Source organism: Populus euphratica, unplaced genomic scaffold (assembly GCF_000495115.2).
Source record: "Populus euphratica unplaced genomic scaffold, PopEup_1.0 scaffold440.1, whole genome shotgun sequence".
Classification (NCBI taxonomy): domain Eukaryota; kingdom Viridiplantae; phylum Streptophyta; class Magnoliopsida; order Malpighiales; family Salicaceae; genus Populus; species Populus euphratica.
In genome coordinates, this window is record NW_011500108.1 from 343,606 (window position 1) to 365,414 (window position 21,809).

Genomic DNA, 21,809 nt, shown 5'->3' on the forward strand with positions numbered 1-21,809 from the left:
AGCGGTTCACACGACACTCACAGTCTAGTGCTGGCAACTGGAATTGATCAATTCATGGCGGGGTGTCAATGCACACTGGTAGCTCTGTTCCATTTGCTGCGCATGGGAAACAGATGGTAAGATCAATTTAAATGAAATATATTGTTAAATTCAGTTGTTGTTAATATATCTTTTTTCATTATAGGCTGCGTCTCTTAGACGTGAGTCGAGCCCGATAGAGCTGTTTGGGAAGACGTACATGCGGTGTCAAGACCGCTAGAAGGGGGTGCAACAGGTCATTAATAACTGTGCTCAACATTTCGTGGTATGTTTGTTCAACCATTTTATTTTCTAAGTTATTATGTAAGTTATTATGTTTATTGAATTGAATATGATGATTACTTCTTCTTCTTCTTTTATTTCTAGGAGACCTATAATAATCGGTTGAGGGAGAGATACAGGGATGATATTTTAAACCATCCGAAATTCAATCCGGATTTGTGGATGAAGGTTGGCTCGTCAGGTGGACCTGATAAAAATCGGGTTTATGGGCTCTCTAACACTATGGCCAACAACTTGTGGTCAACCCGTAGTGTTTCAACCGTTGGGAGCTCCCAATCAATATTGCGCTCCAAATCTAAGGAGTTCGAGGCCTTGCAGTAACACATGGCTTAGCTGACCGAGAAATATGACCACCTATCAGCGGAGTACGCGCAACTCAAAGCGTCTCAAGCACAACAAAAAGTAGAGTATGAACAACAAAAAACGACTTATGTACAGCTTCACGAAATGGTTATAAACATGGCAAATAGTATAACATGTGCGCCTAATCTTTTTTGGCCGTATAACCATCAGCCTCCTCCAAGATCTCCTCCTCCTCATCTAGCTCCACCTTTATATTAATTTTTAATAAACATTATTTACCTTTAAAACTTCATTTAATATTTTCTTTGAAACATATTCAGTTTGTAATGAATATTATTTAATTTTTTTTATTTAATATAAATTTTATTTACATAATTGGATTGTATTACAATTAATTTATATAGTTTTATATTATATATCCTAAATAATTTTTTAAAAACAAATTTAGAAAAAAACAATTACCAAGGATTTTACCGATGGATTCATTCGATCGGTATTTTAAACACTCACCGATCAACTTACCAACGAAATTACTCCGTTGGCATTTAACAGTAGTTGCCACACTTACCGGTGAATTTACAAACAAATATATTCGATCAATATTTCATACACTCACCAACAGCTTTACCAACGGTTAGCATCCGTCGGTAAATCACGATATCATCAATAATACAAATTCGTCGGTATATTTCAAGCAAGAATCTTTTTTTACCAACCGATATAGCAACGAAATGTTGAATCACCGACGAAAGGAAACCCGACGGACATAATCTGTCGGTGATGACGTTAGTAAAAAAATCACTGACAAAGTTCTAATTACACACCGTCAGTAAAACTGTGAAATCTTGTAGTGGTTGTCATAGCCTATTCCAAACTTGTCTTCCTCTTTTTTACAGTCAGCTCCCTGGTATTAGAAAATAATATAACTCATATTTTAGGACTTCATTTAATATATTAAACTATTAGATTGAAATAATTATTTAACATGGTATTAAAACCTTGATGATCAAATGGTTTCAAGTTCAAATCTTATCATTTTCATTTATTTGATAAAAAATTAAGCAGTATAAGTTTCAAGTCTAAAACATTTTTATTTGAAAAGATGTACTAAAAAATAATATAAATTATATTTTAAAATTAAATTAAAATAATTTTTTAACATCTTCACTTTGCCTCCTCGTAACAATCAACCCGTCTTTCTCATGATCTGATCTACTACTCTTCTCTTAACCTTTCATATGCCCCATTAACTATTTAAAGGACTTAAACATATAGGGCTCTGATGAGGCGATTTTCACCTCCACGTGTTACGTGGCAAAAACAAAGTGTGCTGTTTGTTCTCATTATGCAAGCTGCAAGAGTCATCCTTAAAATATTTTAGAGCTTTCTCAAGTACCTTTTTTTTTCCTTGTAGGGAGGGCTTGGAGAGTTTGCACAATTATACTTGAATGTTCATCCACATTCTTATAATCCTCAACCTCAATAAATATAATGTGATAATGAAAAACTTGAAATTTATATAATAAATTGATCATAATCAGAATATATATTTTTATAATCCTCAACCTCAATAAATATAATGTGATAATGAAAAACTTGAAATTTATATAATAAATTGATCATAATCAGAATATATATTTTTATAATCCTCAACCTCAATAAATATAATGTGATAATGAAAAACTTGAAATTTATATAATAAATTGATCTTAGTCAGAATATATATTTTTTATAAAAAAATAAAATAGTCAGAATTTTAATTGCTCATCTAAATTCATAAAATATACTTTTTGAAAGGTAAGGTTTTCTTGAACCCAAAAGTAAAGAAAAAAGTTGTTATATATATATATATATATATATATATATATTATTAGATTCGTGGTTTGTGCTTACATTGTTGATTTGTAGTCAGAAGTTTCTCTTGAGATTGGGCTAGACTGCTTCTCTTCTTTTCATGTCACTGGGTGTTAAATTTTATTGCGACACTACTGTCTTTTTGTAATCTTGGTTCTTTATTTTCAACTCATCCGTGAAAGCTGATCCAGCTAGCGTGCTCAATTTTTATTTTGTTCTATTGAAATACAAATATTACATTTCCAGTTTCTCTTTGACACAATCAAAAGCAAAGCAGGAGACAAATTACTGTAAATCCTAAATTAATTTAATTTTCAGTTCCTATCGATCATGAGTCAAAGCAACATCCTTAGACCAATAGTAAAAATAACATGCCTTGTATTTTACCCTACCTTTGAAGTTTTGGTTGCTAATTAATCTGTTTGCTGGTATAAAGAAGAGAATTATTTGTTAATTTCAGTGTAATTGTCTAGAAAGGAGACCATGAAATCTTTTGTTTCACTTTTTTCTCTTTTGTCTCACACGCCACCTGACTTAATTGGTGCTGAGCCTGCTTCGTTGTGTTCTTCATCCTTTGAATTCTTCTATCTCTAGCTGGATATGTTTAATGAATTTGTATGGCTTTTGAAAGGGAATTAATGGCTTGCACAACCTAAACTCTTTGAAAAGCTTTTCTATTATGGAGGGTGCTGAATTTATCTCTTTTTATTTTTTCTAAGATTAACTTTTTAGTTCTATGGTTTGTTTATATATTTCCATGGTATGCCATTTTTTTCTTTTTGAACACTTTAACACTTGCCCTCTACCTTGACTACAGTTGCTTACGCATTTCTATGGCATCTACATGATTTTTCATGCACGTAATGTAATTTGGATTGCATTATCACACTTAATGCACTATTGTTTGATTTTGCGAATTGTGTAATTGACTATTTATCCATAACCACAGTAATTTATTGGAAGATTGCCTGCGGTATAGTGTCAACTACTTATCTAATACTAGCAATTATGATTAAGGAGTTCCAACAAAGAGCACGAATGTGAATGCTCTTATTATGTATTTGGTAACGTTGTATTAAAATAGTATATTTTTATAATAATTTTTAATTTTTAATATTAATACATCAAAATAATAAAAAAAAATATAAAAATATATCAAATTAATATATTTTCAAGTAAAAAAACAATTTTAAAAAATATTTTAAAAACAAAAAGCTAATAAACAAATACTTAGGCCCTCCAACAAAAGCTTTGAAGGACCATATTGCAAACAATTAATAGCCCAAATAAGAAAAAAAAAAAGAGGAATAATGTTCACACACTAAGTCAAATTAAAGGTATTATCTTTAATCAAATTCCATTAAACATATTCAAAAAATTCAATTCAATGGGCTGAATCATAGTTTTTATGCAATGTTCGAAGTCTCAAAACCACCTCAAATTGTAATTTTGTAATAAAAAGTTTTCTTAACAAGGGCACTTTGAATTTCTTCAGAGCCACCGACAAGAGGAAGTGTAATATACAAAGGATAAAAACATGTTACTAAACCGCCAATTCAATCCAAAGTTTTAGATGATAGTAGTGAAGTATATATACGCTGGTCATTCTCATTATCCAGAAATTTAATACTTCAATTATGTCAATTTGTTAATATATTTATAATTCAATTATTTTGTGCATATTTTTTCTTTTTAACTTATATGGCAACTCGTCAAGTTTGTGTTACACAATGAAAGTAATTCTCCTATTATATATAATAATGATATAAATTTAAATTATTAGAGCTCAAATTTACTTTATAAAATAAAAAAATAAATAGCATGAACCATAGATAGTTGACTTGGTTTCTGTCACTTCTCGCTTAAAGCAAGCCTCTGTCTTTCTTTGTTTCCGTACTCCTTCCTTTCTTTCACACAAGATTCCAACTCCCGATATACTGTATCACAATTCTGTCCACTGTATACTCTCTCTCGAATGCGAAGACGTTAATACGTCCAGCTCCTTAACAATTATCATGTCCTTCTCGAGGCTTCTTTTTGCTTCACTCGTTGCCTTTAGTCTCGCAGCATTTGCTTCTGGGGCTACTCGTTTACCCGACGATGAAGGTATGTTCCAGGCAAGATTGGATCAGTGATTTTGGAGTTTTCTTGTTTTATATCATCTCGGTTGTTTCCCAACAATCATAGATATGGAGATGAAGCTCTTCAATAATTTAATTATATATCATTATTCTGGAAAATAATGAACCTTGTACTATATATATTTAAATTGTTACAGTTGAAGCTCTGCGTGACATAGCAAAGACAATAGGCAAGACAAATTGGAATTTCAGTGCTGATCCTTGTGGTGGTCAATGGGGTTGGGTTGATCCAAATCCGGTGAAAGGGAATGAAAACGCCGTATCCTGCAACTGCACCTTCTCAAATGGCACCATCTGCCATGTCATTAGCATGTAAGAAATCTCTCTCAAAGTACTCTTTTGTTAGAAGCTGCAGATGGCCCTTGATTAATCATCCCAAGCCAAATTCCACCCCTGTAGATATTTATCTTCATCCTCTTAACTACATGGTAATAGAGCATCACTACGATATACCAATAACTTTATATTTACTATATATTGATAGAAACTTTAGAGAATTCTTCGAGACTCTGCATATTTGATTCCAAAATCTACCTTAAAAAGATAAATTACTCATGAAAATTGTGCATCTGCAAGTTATGTAGGATCGGTAATATGAAAATATTGAACTTGTTATACCCACACACACACACACACAAGGCTAACAAGAATAAGAATAAGATATTGAGATCCCAAGAATCAAGATGATGAATGTCAAGATTGAATATTGGTTATGGCACAAAAATTCCTTCCAATTTAAATTTCTTTTTAGAATAAGAAAACTAAATGCTAAATCAACTTTATAAATCAACCAACGTGGAGAAGTGTACTTAGTAGCCGCTTGTTCAGTGGCCCTTTGTTTCTGCTGTTGAAACTAGGTTTTATGATTTTATATTTTTCTGTATTCAAACTTGTTTTAATATATTAATGTTGGAAATAATTTTTAAAAAATATAAAAATATTATTTTTAAATATTTTTAATTAAAAAATATTTTAAAAAATAACAAGTAACCCACCAACCACTGCCTCACAAGTCAAACATGTAACATGCTGTACGTGGGCATGAGGAACGAAGGCTGTGCAAAATCAGATTGTTAATTAAGACAAATGAGACACAAGACAAAGAAGAGGGCTGTCGATGTCGGCCCAGTGGCCAAGTTGCGTAGTAATTAATTTTAGTTTCTTGTTTTTTATTTTCTGTCACAATTATAGATACGGATTAGAATGCGGTCGTACGGTACCCATGCGCTGGAGTTGACTCTGACGTGTAAATGACAACCTCCACGTATGATGGCAATATTATTTGTTATATGATTTAAAGGAATTTGAAGCTGCATAATTGGGTTAATTTTTTCCCATTACATAGAAATTATTGTCATTAGAGTTTTTTTTCCCTGAATAGTAAATAATTATCAGACTAAGTTTGTTTTTTTTTTTTGTATTTATTTTATGTTATAGGCAAATCTAAACCTTAGCTTAGAGGATTATTATGATTTAGATATTAAGAAGAATAACTCTGTGGACTTCAGGGGAAATAGAATTTTTTTTAAGTAGTTTTTATTTTAAAATGTATTAAAATTATATTTTTTTAATTTTTTAATTTATTTTATTATTAATGTATTAAAATAATTTAAAAATAAAAAGAATGTTGACATGGTCTTGTGCTTACGTTTCGACCACACATGGTATTGATAAAGTTAGACTAAACACTGCATTTTTATTTTATTTTATTATTATTATGAAGAACTCAGCACCTTTTCAAATTGTCAGCTGTAATGGATTTGATGTGTGGATTTGGTATTGTAATAATAATTATTTTTAAAATTATTTTTTATTTTAAAATATATTAAAATTATTTTTTATTTTTTTAAAATTTATTTTGAACATAACACTTTAAAATAATATAAGAAAATAAAATAAATATTAATTAAAAATTTTTATAAAAAAAATGTTCTATTTATTAAAAAGTAGCAAGGCTCTTGTGCTTTTCAACTTTGTGATGTCGTTTTAAGTTATTAAAGGGGAAAAAATTATGATGGCGTTTTAGGGTTCAAAATAAGAATTTATTTTGCTACATCTTCCTCACAATATATAGTATGAACGTTCCAGCTTCTTTCACCTTAGTGTGTGTATACAATTAATTATTTTGGTTTTTCATAGAAAAAAATCACTCTCTTTTAGGTGTGCATAAAATATTTTATGAAAAAAATATTTTAAAAAAAATTCTTCTATATTTATTTTTAGAGAATATTTTTCTGTGTTAACATTCCATAAATTATTTTACAAAAAAAAAAATCATTAATAAAAAAATCTTACAATCAACTTTTAAATTTGATTTATTTACTAAAAAATATTTTCAACCCATAAAAAATCATATAATATTTTATAAATAATAATTCATTTATAATATAATCTAACAATTTCAACCACCACCATTTTATTTTTTTATCTACTATCATTTTTTTCCCCGCCATTAAAACCACCTCATCTCCATGTTTTCCATCATTTCACGACATCACCCTCACAGTTGTTTGTTCATTTTTTAATGTTAGATTGTTTTATCATCAATGTATTTTAATTATTTTAGATTGATTTCCCGATAGAGTTTCATAAGTGATTCAGTACATAAAATCAAACAATGAATGATAAACAACTACTGGCCTAGTGAGTCGATTTGGGGGTGTGTAAATGTATATAAATTATTGAGAAATTTATATGTATGTGTTAATATGTTAGTCACCTTCTGCAATATTTTTGGTGTAAATTAGAAGGCATAGGAGCACATTGGATGGGAAATATTATGAATGGAGTTCCAAAAAATTGCAACGAGTTTGAAAATCATTGTTACAGTTTCAATTCTCAAATAAAATAAAATAAATGACAATGTAAAGACCTGGGTGAACCTTTTGGTGATCTACAGGGGAGTGCTATAAATTACTTGTAGAAGTCTTTTAGTTTGTTTAAATTAAGGTTAAGATCTTTAAATATTGTTGAAGCACAGAGTTCTGAAGACCCAGAATCTTGAAGGCAGTCTTCCACGGGATCTGGGCAGGTTCCCTTACCTCCAAGAAATGTAAGCATTGCCTCTTAAGTTCTTTACCAAATTTAGCCCAAAATCATTGTTAATCATATGATATGAAATATAATATCATTAAACTCATGGCTGTAACCTTTACAGTGACTTGTCACGTAACTACCTCAACGGTACCATCCCTGCAGAGTGGGGAGCCACGCCACTGGCTACCATGTACGATACTTTTTCTCTCATATAAATGCATGAGTTCTTTAATAACGTTTAGTTATTAACTGAAAAAATGAGTTTATACATATCATATGCAGTTCTATTATAGGAAATCGATTAACCGGTCCAATCCCAAAAGAAATTGGAAACATCAGCACTCTTGCAAACTTGTAAGATAAACAAGATCGATCCTTTTCTCCTTCAATCTATTTACTAAGTAATAGTTTTTTGTGGGTGTGATGTTTTGAGTGAATCGATCATGCAGCACTGTCGAGTTTAATCAGCTTTCAGGAGTTCTGCCACCACAGCTTGGAAATTTGACTCGAATAGAAAAAATGTAAGACCTTTTGCTACAAGTTTGTGTGCTATGCAATTTTTAAGTTACTTTTTAGAGCTTTGCTTGAAAAGCCTATGGAACTTTATTTAGCTATAATTGTTTTTGCTCGATGTTATAGGCATCTATCCTCTAACAACTTTACCGGACAGTTGCCAGAAACATTTGAAAAGCTTACCACAATGAAGGATTTGTAAGTTTTTGAAGTATTATTATAATTATGACACAAACTAAATGTTCAGTTTTGAATCAAACGGCATGATTTTATTATTTTTTGCAGCCGAATTGGTGATAACAACTTCACAGGTCAGATACCGAATCTTATTCAGAAATGGACCAACCTGGAAAAACTGTAAGATTTTCTATGGTTCGTAATTGTATGAATTATTTTACAGTTTGTGTGGCCTATGAGATTATTTATTTGAACCAATATTTGACTGCATGATAGAGTGATACAAGGCAGTGGTCTAAGCGGGCCGATTCCATCAGGCATTGCTCTTCTGGAAATGATGGCTGATCTGTGAGTAAAGCTCTGTTGTTTGATAACTTTCATAAGAACAATAATAAAAGCTCTTATCCTTAACCGTGCATATATGCAGGAGAATCAGTGATCTGCAGGGAAATGGAACTGAAGCCCCATTTCCACCATTAACTAATATGAAAAAACTAAAGACACTGTGAGCTAGATGCTTTCTTATCAATCATCATGTGATTATTGCTTTGCGTTGTTGTTTCTTCTTTATATGATTCTTAAAATTAATGTTTATGTTGCAGGATACTGAGGAGTTGCAATATTATTGGACCACTACCTGACTTTGTTGGAGAATTGCCCAAATTGACAACCTTGTCAGTTCCTTCTGTCAGCTTCTTTATATACCGTTTTGGACTTTGTTAGCATTTACCCTGTCTTGTATTTGCATGCTTGGCGGTGATACACTGATGTTCTCTTAGTTATTTGACCATTTTTCTTCCTTCTGTAATAATATGCTGAGTTCTCCTTATGGTTTCTTTGCAGAGACCTCAGCTTTAACAAACTTATCGGAGAAATTCCAAGCAGCTATAGTGGTCTAAGAAAAGTTGATTACATGTAAGCAAATGGCTTTATATTTGTTCCTTCTTGCATTCAGCTTGAAGATCCCGAGCAGTTCTCATATTTCAAACCAAGTCTTGCAACTGTTCTATAAGCTACGGGAACAATTGTTCTATACGGTTTTGTCACCTTTGCTTGAAATCCACTTTCATTGATGCGCTCCTTCTTTCTAGATATTTAACGGGGAATCAGCTAAACGGAACCGTACCGGACTGGATAATTAACGATGGAGAATCTGTGTAAGATTTCTTTTCATGTCTAGATTTATTTCTGATACGTCTAAAAGTTATTTATTTAGTTTTACAAATATGCTACAGAATTTACCTATTGTTCTCTTGATACAGCAGCCATTTGAGGAACACAATTCCATACCATCCCTAGATTGTGTTCAGAAGATAATAAACTTGGTTTGGGGTTTCGATTGCAGCTCACTGATGATCTATTGCAATTGGAAAACCAAGTCATCTAGCAACTTTTTCTAGATTTGATGCCTAAAACTAAAATTTCAATGCATTAAGAGATAATGAGAACAGCAGAAGGATTCATAACCACTAAGACTAATTAGGCACCCCTAACCAAATATGCGATCAACAAATTGTATGATTGATTTACATTTTGAACTGAACATCTACCTTTCTTCTGGCAGTGATCTTTCCTACAACAATTTCAGAAATGAAAGCTCATGTCTACAGCGCAATGTGTAAGAAAGTGAAGTTTTATGCTCTCCACTTCTTTTCTATCCATCATTCCCTCATCCCCCTACATTCAATTGCAATTTGCGCAAGAGCTAATTTTTCCCACTTCTCTGATTTCCTACAGTAACTTATTTGGCAGTGCTTCAATGGGCAACGTCTCGTAAGTGTTTATAGACTCCTGAAAACTCAATCTTATCTATTTCCAGAGAGATGTTTGATAATTTGGTCTAGGCCTTTCCTATTCTAAATTTTAATCAGATATGTTGCCGTTGTTTTTTGTTTTCTTTTTGTATCTCAGCGGAAGTACTGTTCCATGCTTAAGAAGCTTTCATTGTCCAAAACGTAAGTCAAGCTTATGATTGTGTTATAGAAAATTATTTGCTCCTTTTGCGTGCCAAATATCTATAAATCAGCAGTCTTGTTCTGGAAGTTAAAGATCAAGTGTACCATGATGTCATGTTTCTTTTCATTATGAAGGAATAGAATTGCATAAGAATACGATCAATTGTAAATGAAGTATTCACATAGTAGCTTAACAAAATTAAGCTTCTACAAGTTAACAAGAATATTTTCAACATACATAAGTTGTTCTTTGCCATTGTAGTTTGATTTGCGCATGTTCCTATTCCATGGTGATTGATATGTTGTTGCTTTGGCAACAGAATTCTATTCCCTCCACATAAATTGTGGAGGAAAAGGAGCAACTATTGAAGGGAACATATACGAAGATGATACAGATCCAGCCGGACCATCAAGATTCTACCAGAGCAGAACTAACTGGGCAGTTAGTACAACTGGTCACTTCATGGACGATGCCCGTTCCTCAGATTCCTACACATGGACGAATGCAACCAAACTCTCCGCAAATACTTCAGCACTTTACATGGATGCACGCCTTTCTCCAACCTCTCTGACTTATTATGGTTTCTGTATGGGAAGTGGGAGCTACACAGTTACCCTTCACTTCGCAGAGATAATGTTTACTGATGACAAGACACACAGCAGCCTTGGCAGGCGATTTTTTGATATCTATATTCAGGTGACTCGATCAGAGTTTTATTCTGTCATTCAGTATTAAGGGTTTGAATGAACATACAAAATTTCATTTTTCTTTCAGTTTTATTAATGGCAATCTGACAACAAAAATGTAAGGAAAGCTTGTACAAAAGGATTTCAGTATCCAGGAAGAAGCAGGCGGTGTTGGTAAGGCAATTATCAAAAATTTTACTGCCAACGTAACTGGAAATGCATTGGAGATACGCTTTTATTGGGCTGGAAAAGGGACAACTGCGCTGCCTGTTAGAGGAGTTTATGGACCTCTCATATCGGCTATTTCTGTGACACCTGGTAAGTTGAGGAAATTTTATGAACTTAATCATCAGGATTCTGTTCGTACTGTACAAAACCATCAATGCAGCTTGGTCTTGTCCAATTTGTGTACCCTCTCCATCCAAATGACCAATAAATCTGGGGGTCATCATACAAATTTTCCATTTTTATTTATTATTGGAATTTGGGAGGTGCATTTAGCAATTTTCATGAGACCAAATGGAAAGCTTTCGTACGTACTATACCTTTTCTTACTGATTTATTACAAGATTTAATACAAAAATAAATTGCTTTATCTCTGAAAAAGATGAAAGCAATAAAAACTGATAATGTTTCCTTATACTGCTATTTGAAGCTAGTCTGAAGGTACAGTTTCTGCACTTCCATACGAATAATGTATTGTCCAGCCAATTTGATTTACAAAGTGATGTTATTCGTCTTTCTGTTATAAACTCTTTGCTTCCTGCAGATTTTGTACCTCCTTCAGAAAATAGCAGTAGTAATGGTACATCTGCTGGCACTGTGGTTGGCATTGTGGCTGCAGTAGTGGTTGTCATCTTCCTGATTCTAGGAATTCTCTGGTGGAAAGGTTGTTTAGGACAGAAGATCAGCATGCGTAATGGTATTTTCTAAGATTTATCTTTATTTTCCTATTTCTGCATACGATTTGTCCATATCAACACCATATATATATATAAATCAAATCTGTTAAGCTGAAACTGGAAAAAAGAAGGCTGCTATGGCGAAACTGATTGACAATGAGAAGTCAAAAGAGAGAGAGAAAGAGAAGTGAAATTAATTCCAAGAAACGGGGTTTTTTCTGAAACAAATTCGCCTCTCCAACAGATTTGAAGGGCCTAGAATTAAAAACAGGTTCATTTACATTGAGGCAAATTAAAGCTGCTACAAACAACTTCGATCCGGCTAATAAAATTGGAGAAGGTGGTTTTGGTCCTGTTTACAAGGTATTCAACATGAACTTTACTTGGTTTCTTAATTCATGGCCTTTGTAACATTTTTAAGATTCTTAGCTTGATGCAATACTTGTCTTGCGAAAGTTTTTACATTATTTCCTTGATGCAGGGTGTTCTATCAGATGGAACCGCAATTGCTGTAAAGCAGCTTTCCTCCAAATCAAAACAAGGAAACCGTGAGTTTGTGAATGAGATTGGCATGATTTCTGCTCTGCAACACCCTCATCTTGTAAAGCTTCACGGATGTTGCATTGAAGGCAATCAATTATTGTTGGTGTATGAGTACATGGAAAATAACAGCCTTGCTCGTGCTTTGTTTGGTAAATTCAAAGAACATAATTTAATTGATTTCAAGCTCTTGGCTCTTAGATGTTTCCATACATGTAAAGGTATGCATGCTTGTATGGGAAGGGACAAAATACTCACCTTATACTTAGCATCACTGTTGATCTTGTCTCAAAGGTCCTGAAGAATACCAGGTGAATTTGGATTGGGCAACAAGGCACAAGATTTGTGTTGGTATAGCAAAAGGTTTAGCTTATCTTCATGAAGAATCAAGATTGAAGATCGTGCATAGAGACATCAAGGCCACCAATGTGTTGCTTGACAAGAATCTAGACCCAAAGATATCTGATTTTGGGCTAGCCAAACTTGACGAAGAGGAAAACACCCACATAAGCACCCGAGTTGCCGGAACCCTGTGAGCCTGCTCTCTACTGTTGTATCTTGTTAATACTTTTTAGTTCTTATATTTTAAGTTGAATACAATGAAAGGAAAAAAAAAAAAAAAAGAGTCCATCCTACAGCTTCAAAAAGATTTGGTCAGCAACCAGAACTTATCCCCCGTCCAATAATATATATATATATATATATATAAACTGAAAAAGAGCCATCCACCATAAGATTTAAGTCTTTTGAATAGAACTCAGTCTAAGCTGTTTGATATTGGTTATTTTTGCAGCGGGTATATGGCTCCTGAATATGCAATGCGGGGTCATTTGACTGACAAAGCAGATGTCTATAGTTTTGGAATCGTTGCCTTGGAAATTGTCAGTGGGAAGAGCAATACTAGTCATCGAACAAAGGAGGACACTGTTTATCTTCTTGATTGGGTAGAAACAGTTTCTCGGCGTCTTGATTGATTTATTTGTATTATTATCATTGTACTTAAGTATATATATCCATCTTGTTTTCTAGGCATTGGTTTTGAAGGAGAAAGGGACTTTGCTGGAGCTTGTTGATCCAAAACTAGGCCAAGACTACAACAAAGAAGAGGTGATGACAATGATTAATGTGGCTCTCCTCTGCAGTAATGTCTCTGCAGAAGTTAGGCCTGCGATGTCTTCAGTAGTAAGCATGCTCGATGGAAGCGCAGTTTTTCAAGATATTGACATTCCAGAAAGAAGCTTGTCAACGGATGGGAAGAAGATTGAACAAATGAGGAGGCATTTTCAAGTTATCAACGAACAGGAAATAAGTGAGACTCGTACCCTGTCAATGGATGGACCGTGGACTGCTGCTTCTACATCTGCTGGTGATCTTTATCCAGTCTCTTTGGATTCTGACTATTGGAAGGGGAGAGATTAGAGACGTTTGCTCCAATTTACCTCATCAACTGTCCATCCATCATCATCTTATTACTTTTGTTTTTAAGCATATTTCTTTGCCTTGTTATCATCATTTCTGTTCATACTTGTTAACTTATTTGAGGGCATATTATAACTTTTTCAAAACTTCCATTCAAATTTTTCCTTCCACTTTCTGTAAGTTACTCAATAATTTGATGACGTGTCCTTTAACCTTGATCCATTTTTGGTACACCAACTTAGGTTTTGCATGATCGAGTACGTACATTTGATTTATTTTAAAAAAAAAAGTTAGTGCACCAACATTTTTTATTATGTTAATCTAGTACTTATGTCAATATCTCATTTTTAAATAATTTTATATTTAATGGATTAAAATATTTTAAATTATATTAAATATTTAAAAAAAGAAAGAAATTGATATCAAAAAATTAAAATATATGTACTTGATTGAGAAAAGGTACAAAGTTGATGTCCTAATAATGCATTTATTTCTTTTTTTTTTCTAATTTTTCATGTTATTTTCTTATCTTTAGAGCTATATCTGACCTATTATGTAAGTTGTCTAGGATCCTATCTTTGTTTCTCGAGTTGGTTGTTGGTTTCTGACCTGTTTCTAATACATAGTTCTTCTTCTCGATGATGTAGTTCATAACACCGATTTTTCTAGATTTTTGCCCTATCTTTCTTTTTTTATATATATATTCTCTCCCTATCTTGCTACATGTTAAGGATTTCAAGCATTCTTCCCCTATGTTTTCCCCTATTCTCTCATGTGCTGCCTCTCTTTCTTCCCTAGATTGTTAATCCCCTTGCCAAACCATCTAGCTCTGATGTGATGGCTTTCGATATGATGTAATATTTTCCCTTCTTATGTTGTCCTGTACATAGTTTGTGACCTCTTGCAACTGCCCTCCGAATTTAATATGATGTTTTTATCCTACTTTTTCCTTATTTTCCCTTTTCTTTGTTTCCTTTTTCATTGAATATTTTCCATTTCTGTGCTTAATTCAGTTATGCTTTGAGTTCCTTTTCGTTTCAAGGTGCACTACGCTAGTCCTGCCTTGCCTTAATTATGCTTCTCTTTTAAAACTATTTATTTATAGGCTTTTTTCTTGGCTCTCTCCAGCTTTATTGGTGGCTACATTTTCTTTTAAAGCACAATTGTTTAAGTTTTTCTCAATTTATTTGATCCTTCTTTTATTTTCTTGTTCATTTTTACTTGTTTTTCGTTTCTTAAGCTTCGGTTAAAGGGGAAATTTGATTTCAGTTTTCTCTTGTACACAATAATTGATCCTTGTAGGTTTTCGTTGCTAATGGTTTACAAACCTCAAGCCTTTCTTTGATAAATTACTCTTAGAATTGGAATTGCTTTTTTCATAAAGTTTCATCGCACTCCCTATGAATCACTCAATCTACTGTATGATTGTGTGCTGTTTTGTTTTTTTCCTTACGAATTTCCTCTCTCCATGATGTTGCCTTCCTTGCCTAGAATTGACTGCCTGTTTGTTCTAGTTATTTCTTCGATTGAAGGCTCATCATTTTCATAGATTTTTGTTTTTATCAGTGTTTAATCTACTACCTTGAACTAGTTTTTTATTACATTTGGGTGTTGTTTTCTCTTTAAACCTGCCTTACCTTCTCCCTCTAGGTTCTTTTTTTTTCCCTCCTTTATTTGCCTACCTTTCCACCACCTGAACTAGTCCAGAAAAAGAAGAAAAAAACAATTAAATGATTATCATTACTATTACAAGATGATGGAAGATAAGTATGCTTAGTCTAATTTCTACTCGTGCCATCAACATTTGAACTATCTGATGGTTTTTTATATTTGTTTTGAATAAAGAACCCTTCATAATCTAACCTCTACCTTTTAAACAGGGTTTAAAATTCTCATGTTTTTTATATTCTAACAAAGCTTTTGTTTCATCCGGCTTGAAAATTGATGTTTTTGTTCATCTTTTCTAGAAGATGTGGTGATATTGCTGTAAAAAATCTTGTATAATTTAAGGTACGTGATAAAATTGTCAGATAAATCAAGGATAACAAAAAACATAAAAAAAATGAGAGGGATTGTTTAGTATGTATAGTGCTAAGTCTCTAGTAGAGTTAGAGCTTGAGAAAGTTGCTACACGAGTTGTCACGTGCGGTCTTTAACATAACATTAAGATTGGTTTCGCTACCAAAAATGATGAGCATATTGTTGACATTTATGATGTTTTCAAAGAGAAGACATAGCATGTAAAGGCTTGGAAAATTACATTTAAGCTAGTCTCCAGCTATAATAAAGAAGCAGTCTACTCCTTTCATTTAAGCAAATAATAAATCGTGACACAAAAAACATTGTAGATTCAGGTAAAGTACATTTGAAACAACGGAAACCTACAAAATGAACTTCCTTGATTGCCCGATGAACCTTGGCAAAAGACAGGCAAGACCAATTCCAATTACCTCTATTATCCAAGAGAAACGTGAACAGAAAGCTTTTCTTCATAGGAAGGCTATGCACGAAGCTAAAATCTGATGCCACAAACATGGGAAACATTGTGGCAAAGATAGATTGATAGCCATATCTAAAGCCAGGGTTACGAAGCAAATCTATCTCTCAATTTGTATTCTCTTGTCCCTTATCGGCAAGTCAATCGGCTTCTGAGCCTCGTGTGGATGAGTTGGGCCCGTGTAAACCTTAAGGTGGTTGAATAATGCTCTGCCAAGCTGCAGGAAACAGACGTTGAAACCACATAATTGGGAAACAAGCAGATACCCAATAATGCAGTCAGCATGAAGTAGAAGCATTTCAGACTAGACATCAAATAGATGTTAAAGGGGAAAATCATTCAGAAAAGAAATGAAATAGATCTATTTAACTAAAAATCATAAAGTTAACACAGTGTTCACAAGCATACCAGCACATGTAAATTTCACATGCATTTAATTGTTTATGAGAAAAAAATATTTGTCAGGGTTTCTCTTTTGATTTCTAATTGGACTCTGTAATTATCCTCTCATATTTTACAAAGACTAATGCCAAATCAACTGTCCTGCAATCCATCAGGCCATCACTCACAGAACTACTTGATGCCAGACTCCCCTATCCTACTAACTACCCAAACATATAAAAGCTCTCATCTGACTTAAGTATCATCTAATGGCATATAAACTTACATCAGTTACAAACAAAACAAAAGTAAACAAACAATGGCAGCATAGGCAAAAAGGCTAGCCAGGGGCGAAGCAAGAGCTTTTTCAGGCCTGCCAATGAACTTGGGAAAAAGCCAGATTGTTTTAGGAAAAGCCAGATTGTTTTAAGAAGCGTAACAAATTGATTCATCCAAAATCTGTTATATAGTGACATGAGAAATTTAAACTTTTCATCCAAGTCAACAATGAGCATGCAGTAAGCACGCTTCAATTCTCACTAAGCCATCCTTATTACTTTTTCTTTTCAGCTGCGTACATTTTCTAAAAGCTCAAAATCACTTATGCTTGACAATCCAAAATCATTAAGAGGGCATCGCCAACTTATGCTCAGCCACCATGGCTACTCACTATCCTTTCACCATTTTCACATTTTAGGCATATCCCCAAAGATCTTTCTGATCATGTGCATGCACATGCATTCACATGTTAGGTTATGCAGCCCATCAAAAAGGCAACGTGTCAGAGCATGCCAGCCCTGGCATCACGAGGACTGTATCCCCTCAATCTTTTAGCGTCAGCTAGTTTAGCATGCTCTGATCTTAGCAGCCCAATTACATACACACTATTCCCTAAAAGTGCTATCTAAGCAGCCCAATTACATGCAAAACCATAATTGAATAGGATATCAATAATGAATTAGGCTTCTATCATTCCAACTTGTCCAATGACAGGCCAATGATTTAAATTCAAAGCATTTCAAATAAACTTGTTGCAAACCTATTTACACTAGATGCTTTTAGAGTAAGACAGAGCAAAAAAGGCAATACAACTGAAGAGTGAAGATCAAAGCACCCGAAAAGAAAAAACCACAGCTCCTATGTTAAAATATGAATATTTAATACTGCAGAGCAAAGCACCAAGGAAAACCAAGAATTGTTTAAATAAAGTAACAAAAATAAAAAAATATAGTCAGACTTCATGGAAAAACTTTGTTGTAAAAATACAGGCAAAACAAAAATCCTAAAATATATAAAGGTCCAATATGTGTACTTCATTTTATAAGCAATTTTATTGAGAATGGGAAAAGAATTCGGTACAGCTAAGAGGATAGCTGGATAAGACATCCTTAAGGAATGAGAAAGCTTGTAAATAAATAAATTACTTATACTCATTCTGAGTCGGAACATAAGCACTCACCCTTCCTTTAGGAAGCATACCACGAACAGCATGTTCAATAATTCTTTCTGGAATCCTCTGTTGTAGCTGATCAAATGTCTCCACTTTCATTCCACCTGGTCTTCCTGAATGCCTTCTGTATAACTTTTGGGTCCTCTTCTTACCAGATACAGCAACTTTCTCAGCATTTACCTTTTGAGATCAGATAAAGCACTAAAGTTAAATGTAATTGATACTATAAGAAGCACTGTACAGAAATTGACATTCAGGGATGAAGTAGAAATGTCCCACTAATCCTCGCATCAGAACCTCAACAAGCAGGTATAATTGCATGGAAACAATTACAATACCAATAATCCATTAAATCTGAGTGGAGTTGTGAGCAAATTATATCAGGTGAATCTCTAGATGACAATATTTTGAGAAAAAATGATTGGTACACAAACTAAGGAAAAGATATAGAGATTAATGTTTTGGAAATCAAAACAGATATCATTCAGCGAAATCCTGCAATAAGACATTATGAATTCTAATTCTTCATCATACTTTTTCTAGATCAAATCAACAAACATGTGGATAAACTGTTGGCAGAATTTCAATTTCAAATTTTCAAGAAGTTCTCTCATGTCTGAAAATACCTGATGAAGTCAGACAAGCCTCTATATGTATTAAGATTCTGGTACAAAACATGGTCATAGAACAACTAACACCTACTCTCTTCCTCATCCAAACCACATCAGTAATTCGTACTAAGCACTTTGAGTGATCGATGATCTTATCAATAAGAGTGTTAAGAGATACATTATATTATGCCACCATAATGATAAAATTAGTAAATAATCCATAATGTAACAAGATTTTTCTTAAGGAGGATAAACACTCAGCAACCCAAGTGCACTGCATGAAGCCTTCAGTATCAACCCGCTTCCACCAATTGATGCTTATGGTACTAAATTGACTGGGAGATAATTGGTTTCCTAGAGGAAAACAACCTCAAAACCTATACATAAAGATCAGTACACTTGCTAATTGCTTTTGTTAATTGGGAATGCTAATTCTTTAAGCAATTTTATAACTCTCTATCTATGTTCATCAGAACATTCTTCTAATGCATTTGATAAGATTTTGTGAACCATTCAACTCCAAATACACTGTAATCAAGCCTTAATGCATTTGATAAGATTTGATGAGCCATTCAACTCCAATTATGCGGCAATGAGCTTGCAAGTTACAGAATTAAGATAGAAACAAGTAAAAGCAGGTGAAACAAATAATATATCATGATCCATATTTGTCAGATTCACTTTGACTGATGCAAAAAGTGTATTAGACACAAAGCTATTTTAGGTTTAAAACCATACCAGGAGCATTAAGGATAACATCTAGTAGAAACTAATCAAATGCAATGTAATGTGACACAATAAGAAATATATAACAGTTTTATCTACTTGAAAACAACAAAAGCCCCCAATTTCAGAAATATTTAGCTGATGAAAATAAAATGAAATAAAGTGAAACGTTACGCATTCAACATTCATTGCAAATGGTTAAAGAAAGGCATGGAACATGCGTCCTTATTCTATCCACATACCACGATCACAAAAGCCCCCATGTCCACACTAGGAGTGTAAGTCGCCAAATTCTTTCCACGAATGTAAATGGCAATTGTAGATGCCAGTCTTCCAAGAATCTTGTCAGTTGCATCAACAACATACCAAGTTTTCTCCGTGTTAATATGATCTGCAGCTTTAGGATACCATGTCGTATTCCAAATATCCTATTCAAAATAAAACCACAACAAAACAAAAAATTGAAATAAAGCATAAGTGAACATCACGCACCGCCTTAAGAATCTTAAAAAGGGACTCAAAGCCTGGCAAATATCAGAAAGGAAAAAAATCCCAGATAACCAGAAGAAAAAAGATAATTATACATCGGGAATTCTAACAATTAAATTAAAGAAACTTGAGAAAGAAAGAGAGGAAATTACAGGGCCATTAAGTTCAGATTCTTCAAACAACCAGCGTTGGTCAAGAGGAACGCGAGTGACTACGTTTTTCTCTTTCTTCTCGCACCGAACCTCAAAACTACGGCTGCCTTTATTCAAAGGAAATAAAGATGTTTTGACACATGGTTTTAATTTTGATTGTGAAAATGAGAACCCAGCAACAAAAGGGGTAGTACAAATACTAGTGCCGTTCCTTGCTGAGTAAGAACAAGAGGGTTTTGTTGAAGTAAAAGAAGATGAGGCACAAAGCATTGCCATTCTCGTATCTCTGTCTCACTCACTTCCTCTCCCTGCCGAGTCTATGCTGCTGTCCTCCTCTGGTCACGCGACTGGATAAGATGGGGTTCGTTTTTTCATTGGAGTTGTGTGGTTTGGGCTTGGATGAGCCCATGGAAGACGGATTTGAGTTTGAGAGAGATTATCCAACCCCGCATTTTACTGACCCCTTTATAAATCACACGATGATTATAAATTATAAATTACAAAAATAAACTAAATCGCTATTTTCTATACACATACTCTACTCTCTTAATTGTCTTTGTTTGTTGCCCCTCGTAATTCCTCCACATGTCTCATTGTTGTCTATATTTTCTTGTGTTTATTTGATTTGCTTTTCTATTTTTTCGGGTGTGTTTGGAATATGGTTCAAACCTTGTTTCTTAAAAATTAAAGATATATATTTAAAATTAATTTTTTTATATTTTTAGATTATTTTAATGTGATAATTTCAAAAATTATTTTAAAAAAAAATATTATTTTAATATATTTTAAATAAAAAATACTTTAAATCGCAACTATTTTCATATTTCTAAACACACCCTTTATTGGTCTCAGCTTTTATTCAGATTTCAAATTATTTTCAACTTTAATTCATCAATGACAAGGTCATATATATTATGTTTTCTTGTAAAAGATTGGTGCAGGAACTTATGAAAACTTACCTATCTCTTTTTCATGATAATTGATAAGCTCTTAATAATTTTCATTATAACTAATATTATCTAAATCTTTCTTTTAATGTATCAGTTCTATTTATTGGGATTTTTGTTTTGTTTGGTTCCTTTCTAATTGATGTATATTGTTGTTATTATAGATGTTGATTTTCTTCATGTTTATTTTCTTTTTTTTTTCCTTGCCCAACTAGCTAGTAGCAATTTATTCTTGTCATGTCTTATGTTGGGTCCTTATTTTTCTTATATAGATCTTTTTCCTTTCATTACTGGCCATATTAATCTCAACTTAATTTTCCCCGTCCCGCGTAGTTTCTTATAGTGGCACGTGAACCCACGCATCACCAATGACAGTGGTGCATGAGAACCACGTGCCACCACTATTACTGCATTGCTAGAAGTCTTCCTCTACAATTCTTGAATATTTAGGGGTTTATTTTGCAATTTCTAAATTATATATTATGGTGTTAGATTTGTTTTGAATTTATGTTATTTTGTATCATGTAAAAATAATGTGTGAGTGGAGCATAGTAAAAGTGATATGTGTGTTACTTTTTTTCTTTAATTGCGATTGGATGCTTGTGTTTTTCACAAAAAAAAAATATAAAAAATGTTTTCTTGTGTGTTACATACGGCCAATACCCTAAAATGTTTTGAACAGTTTTTTTTTTAATATTTAAAGTTTCA

The 21,809-nt window shown here is 33.2% G+C and overlaps 2 protein-coding genes and 1 long non-coding RNA gene across 6 annotated transcripts; 1 reads left to right on the forward strand and 2 right to left on the reverse strand.

Annotated features, from left to right (window-relative positions):
- Window positions 1-4,347: 4,347 nt before the first annotated feature.
- LOC105109683 (probable leucine-rich repeat receptor-like serine/threonine-protein kinase At3g14840) lies at window positions 4,348-14,123 on the forward strand. Of its 3 annotated transcripts, none has more exons than XM_011004466.1 (25): window positions 4,348-4,584; window positions 4,757-4,931; window positions 7,600-7,671; window positions 7,777-7,845; window positions 7,938-8,009; window positions 8,105-8,176; window positions 8,295-8,366; window positions 8,454-8,525; window positions 8,622-8,693; window positions 8,773-8,850; window positions 8,948-9,019; window positions 9,189-9,260; window positions 9,437-9,502; window positions 9,910-9,963; window positions 10,083-10,118; window positions 10,257-10,300; window positions 10,621-10,997; window positions 11,110-11,305; window positions 11,757-11,909; window positions 12,134-12,252; window positions 12,371-12,581; window positions 12,724-12,961; window positions 13,223-13,373; window positions 13,459-13,891; window positions 13,977-14,123. In XM_011004466.1, the coding sequence occupies exons 1-24, from the start codon at window positions 4,494-4,496 to the stop codon at window positions 13,846-13,848; spliced, it is 3,024 nt and encodes a 1,007-aa protein (XP_011002768.1). In that variant the 5' UTR covers window positions 4,348-4,493; the 3' UTR covers window positions 13,849-13,891; window positions 13,977-14,123. The 3 variants fall into 3 exon arrangements, with proteins under 3 accessions (XP_011002768.1, XP_011002769.1, XP_011002767.1); XM_011004467.1 differs by having other exon boundaries at window positions 13,459-13,888; window positions 13,974-14,123; XM_011004465.1 differs by having other exon boundaries at window positions 13,459-14,123.
- Window positions 14,124-14,557: 434 nt separating this feature from the next.
- On the reverse strand, window positions 14,558-15,649 carry LOC105109688 (uncharacterized). Its single transcript, XR_839308.1, has 2 exons — window positions 14,897-15,649; window positions 14,558-14,760 (listed from the first exon to the last, which is right to left on the reverse strand). It is a non-coding gene; the product is annotated as an uncharacterized LOC105109688 (long non-coding RNA).
- A 478-nt stretch (window positions 15,650-16,127) lies between these two features.
- On the reverse strand, window positions 16,128-20,515 carry LOC105109689 (50S ribosomal protein L13, chloroplastic-like). 2 transcript variants are annotated; one of them, XM_011004471.1, is made up of 4 exons: window positions 20,155-20,515; window positions 19,756-19,941; window positions 18,186-18,356; window positions 16,128-16,562 (listed from the first exon to the last, which is right to left on the reverse strand). In XM_011004471.1, the coding sequence occupies exons 1-4, from the start codon at window positions 20,428-20,430 to the stop codon at window positions 16,446-16,448; spliced, it is 750 nt and encodes a 249-aa protein (XP_011002773.1). In that variant the 5' UTR covers window positions 20,431-20,515; the 3' UTR covers window positions 16,128-16,445. The 2 variants fall into 2 exon arrangements, with proteins under 2 accessions (XP_011002773.1, XP_011002774.1); XM_011004472.1 differs by lacking the exon at window positions 16,128-16,562 and adding an exon at window positions 18,034-18,117 and having other exon boundaries at window positions 18,166-18,356.
- Window positions 20,516-21,809: the final 1,294 nt, after the last annotated feature.

Excerpts from the sequence above, each read along its gene's own strand:
- LOC105109683 (XM_011004465.1), top strand. The coding sequence starts at position 4,494 with ATGTCCTTCTCGAGGCTTCTTTTTGCTTCACTCGTTGCCTTTAGTCTC. Across the intron at positions 7,846-7,937 it reads GCCACGCCACTGGCTACCAT|TTCTATTATAGGAAATCGAT; the intron begins GTACGATACTTT and ends TATCATATGCAG. Across the intron at positions 8,177-8,294 it reads TTGACTCGAATAGAAAAAAT|GCATCTATCCTCTAACAACT; the intron begins GTAAGACCTTTT and ends TCGATGTTATAG.
- LOC105109689 (XM_011004471.1), bottom strand. The coding sequence starts at position 20,430 with ATGGCAATGCTTTGTGCCTCATCTTCTTTTACTTCAACAAAACCCTCT. Across the intron at positions 18,357-19,755 it reads TGGGGGCTTTTGTGATCGTG|GTAAATGCTGAGAAAGTTGC; the intron begins GTATGTGGATAG and ends TGATCTCAAAAG. Across the intron at positions 16,563-18,185 it reads GTATGCTTCCTAAAGGAAGG|CTTGGCAGAGCATTATTCAA; the intron begins GTGAGTGCTTAT and ends TGTTTCCTGCAG.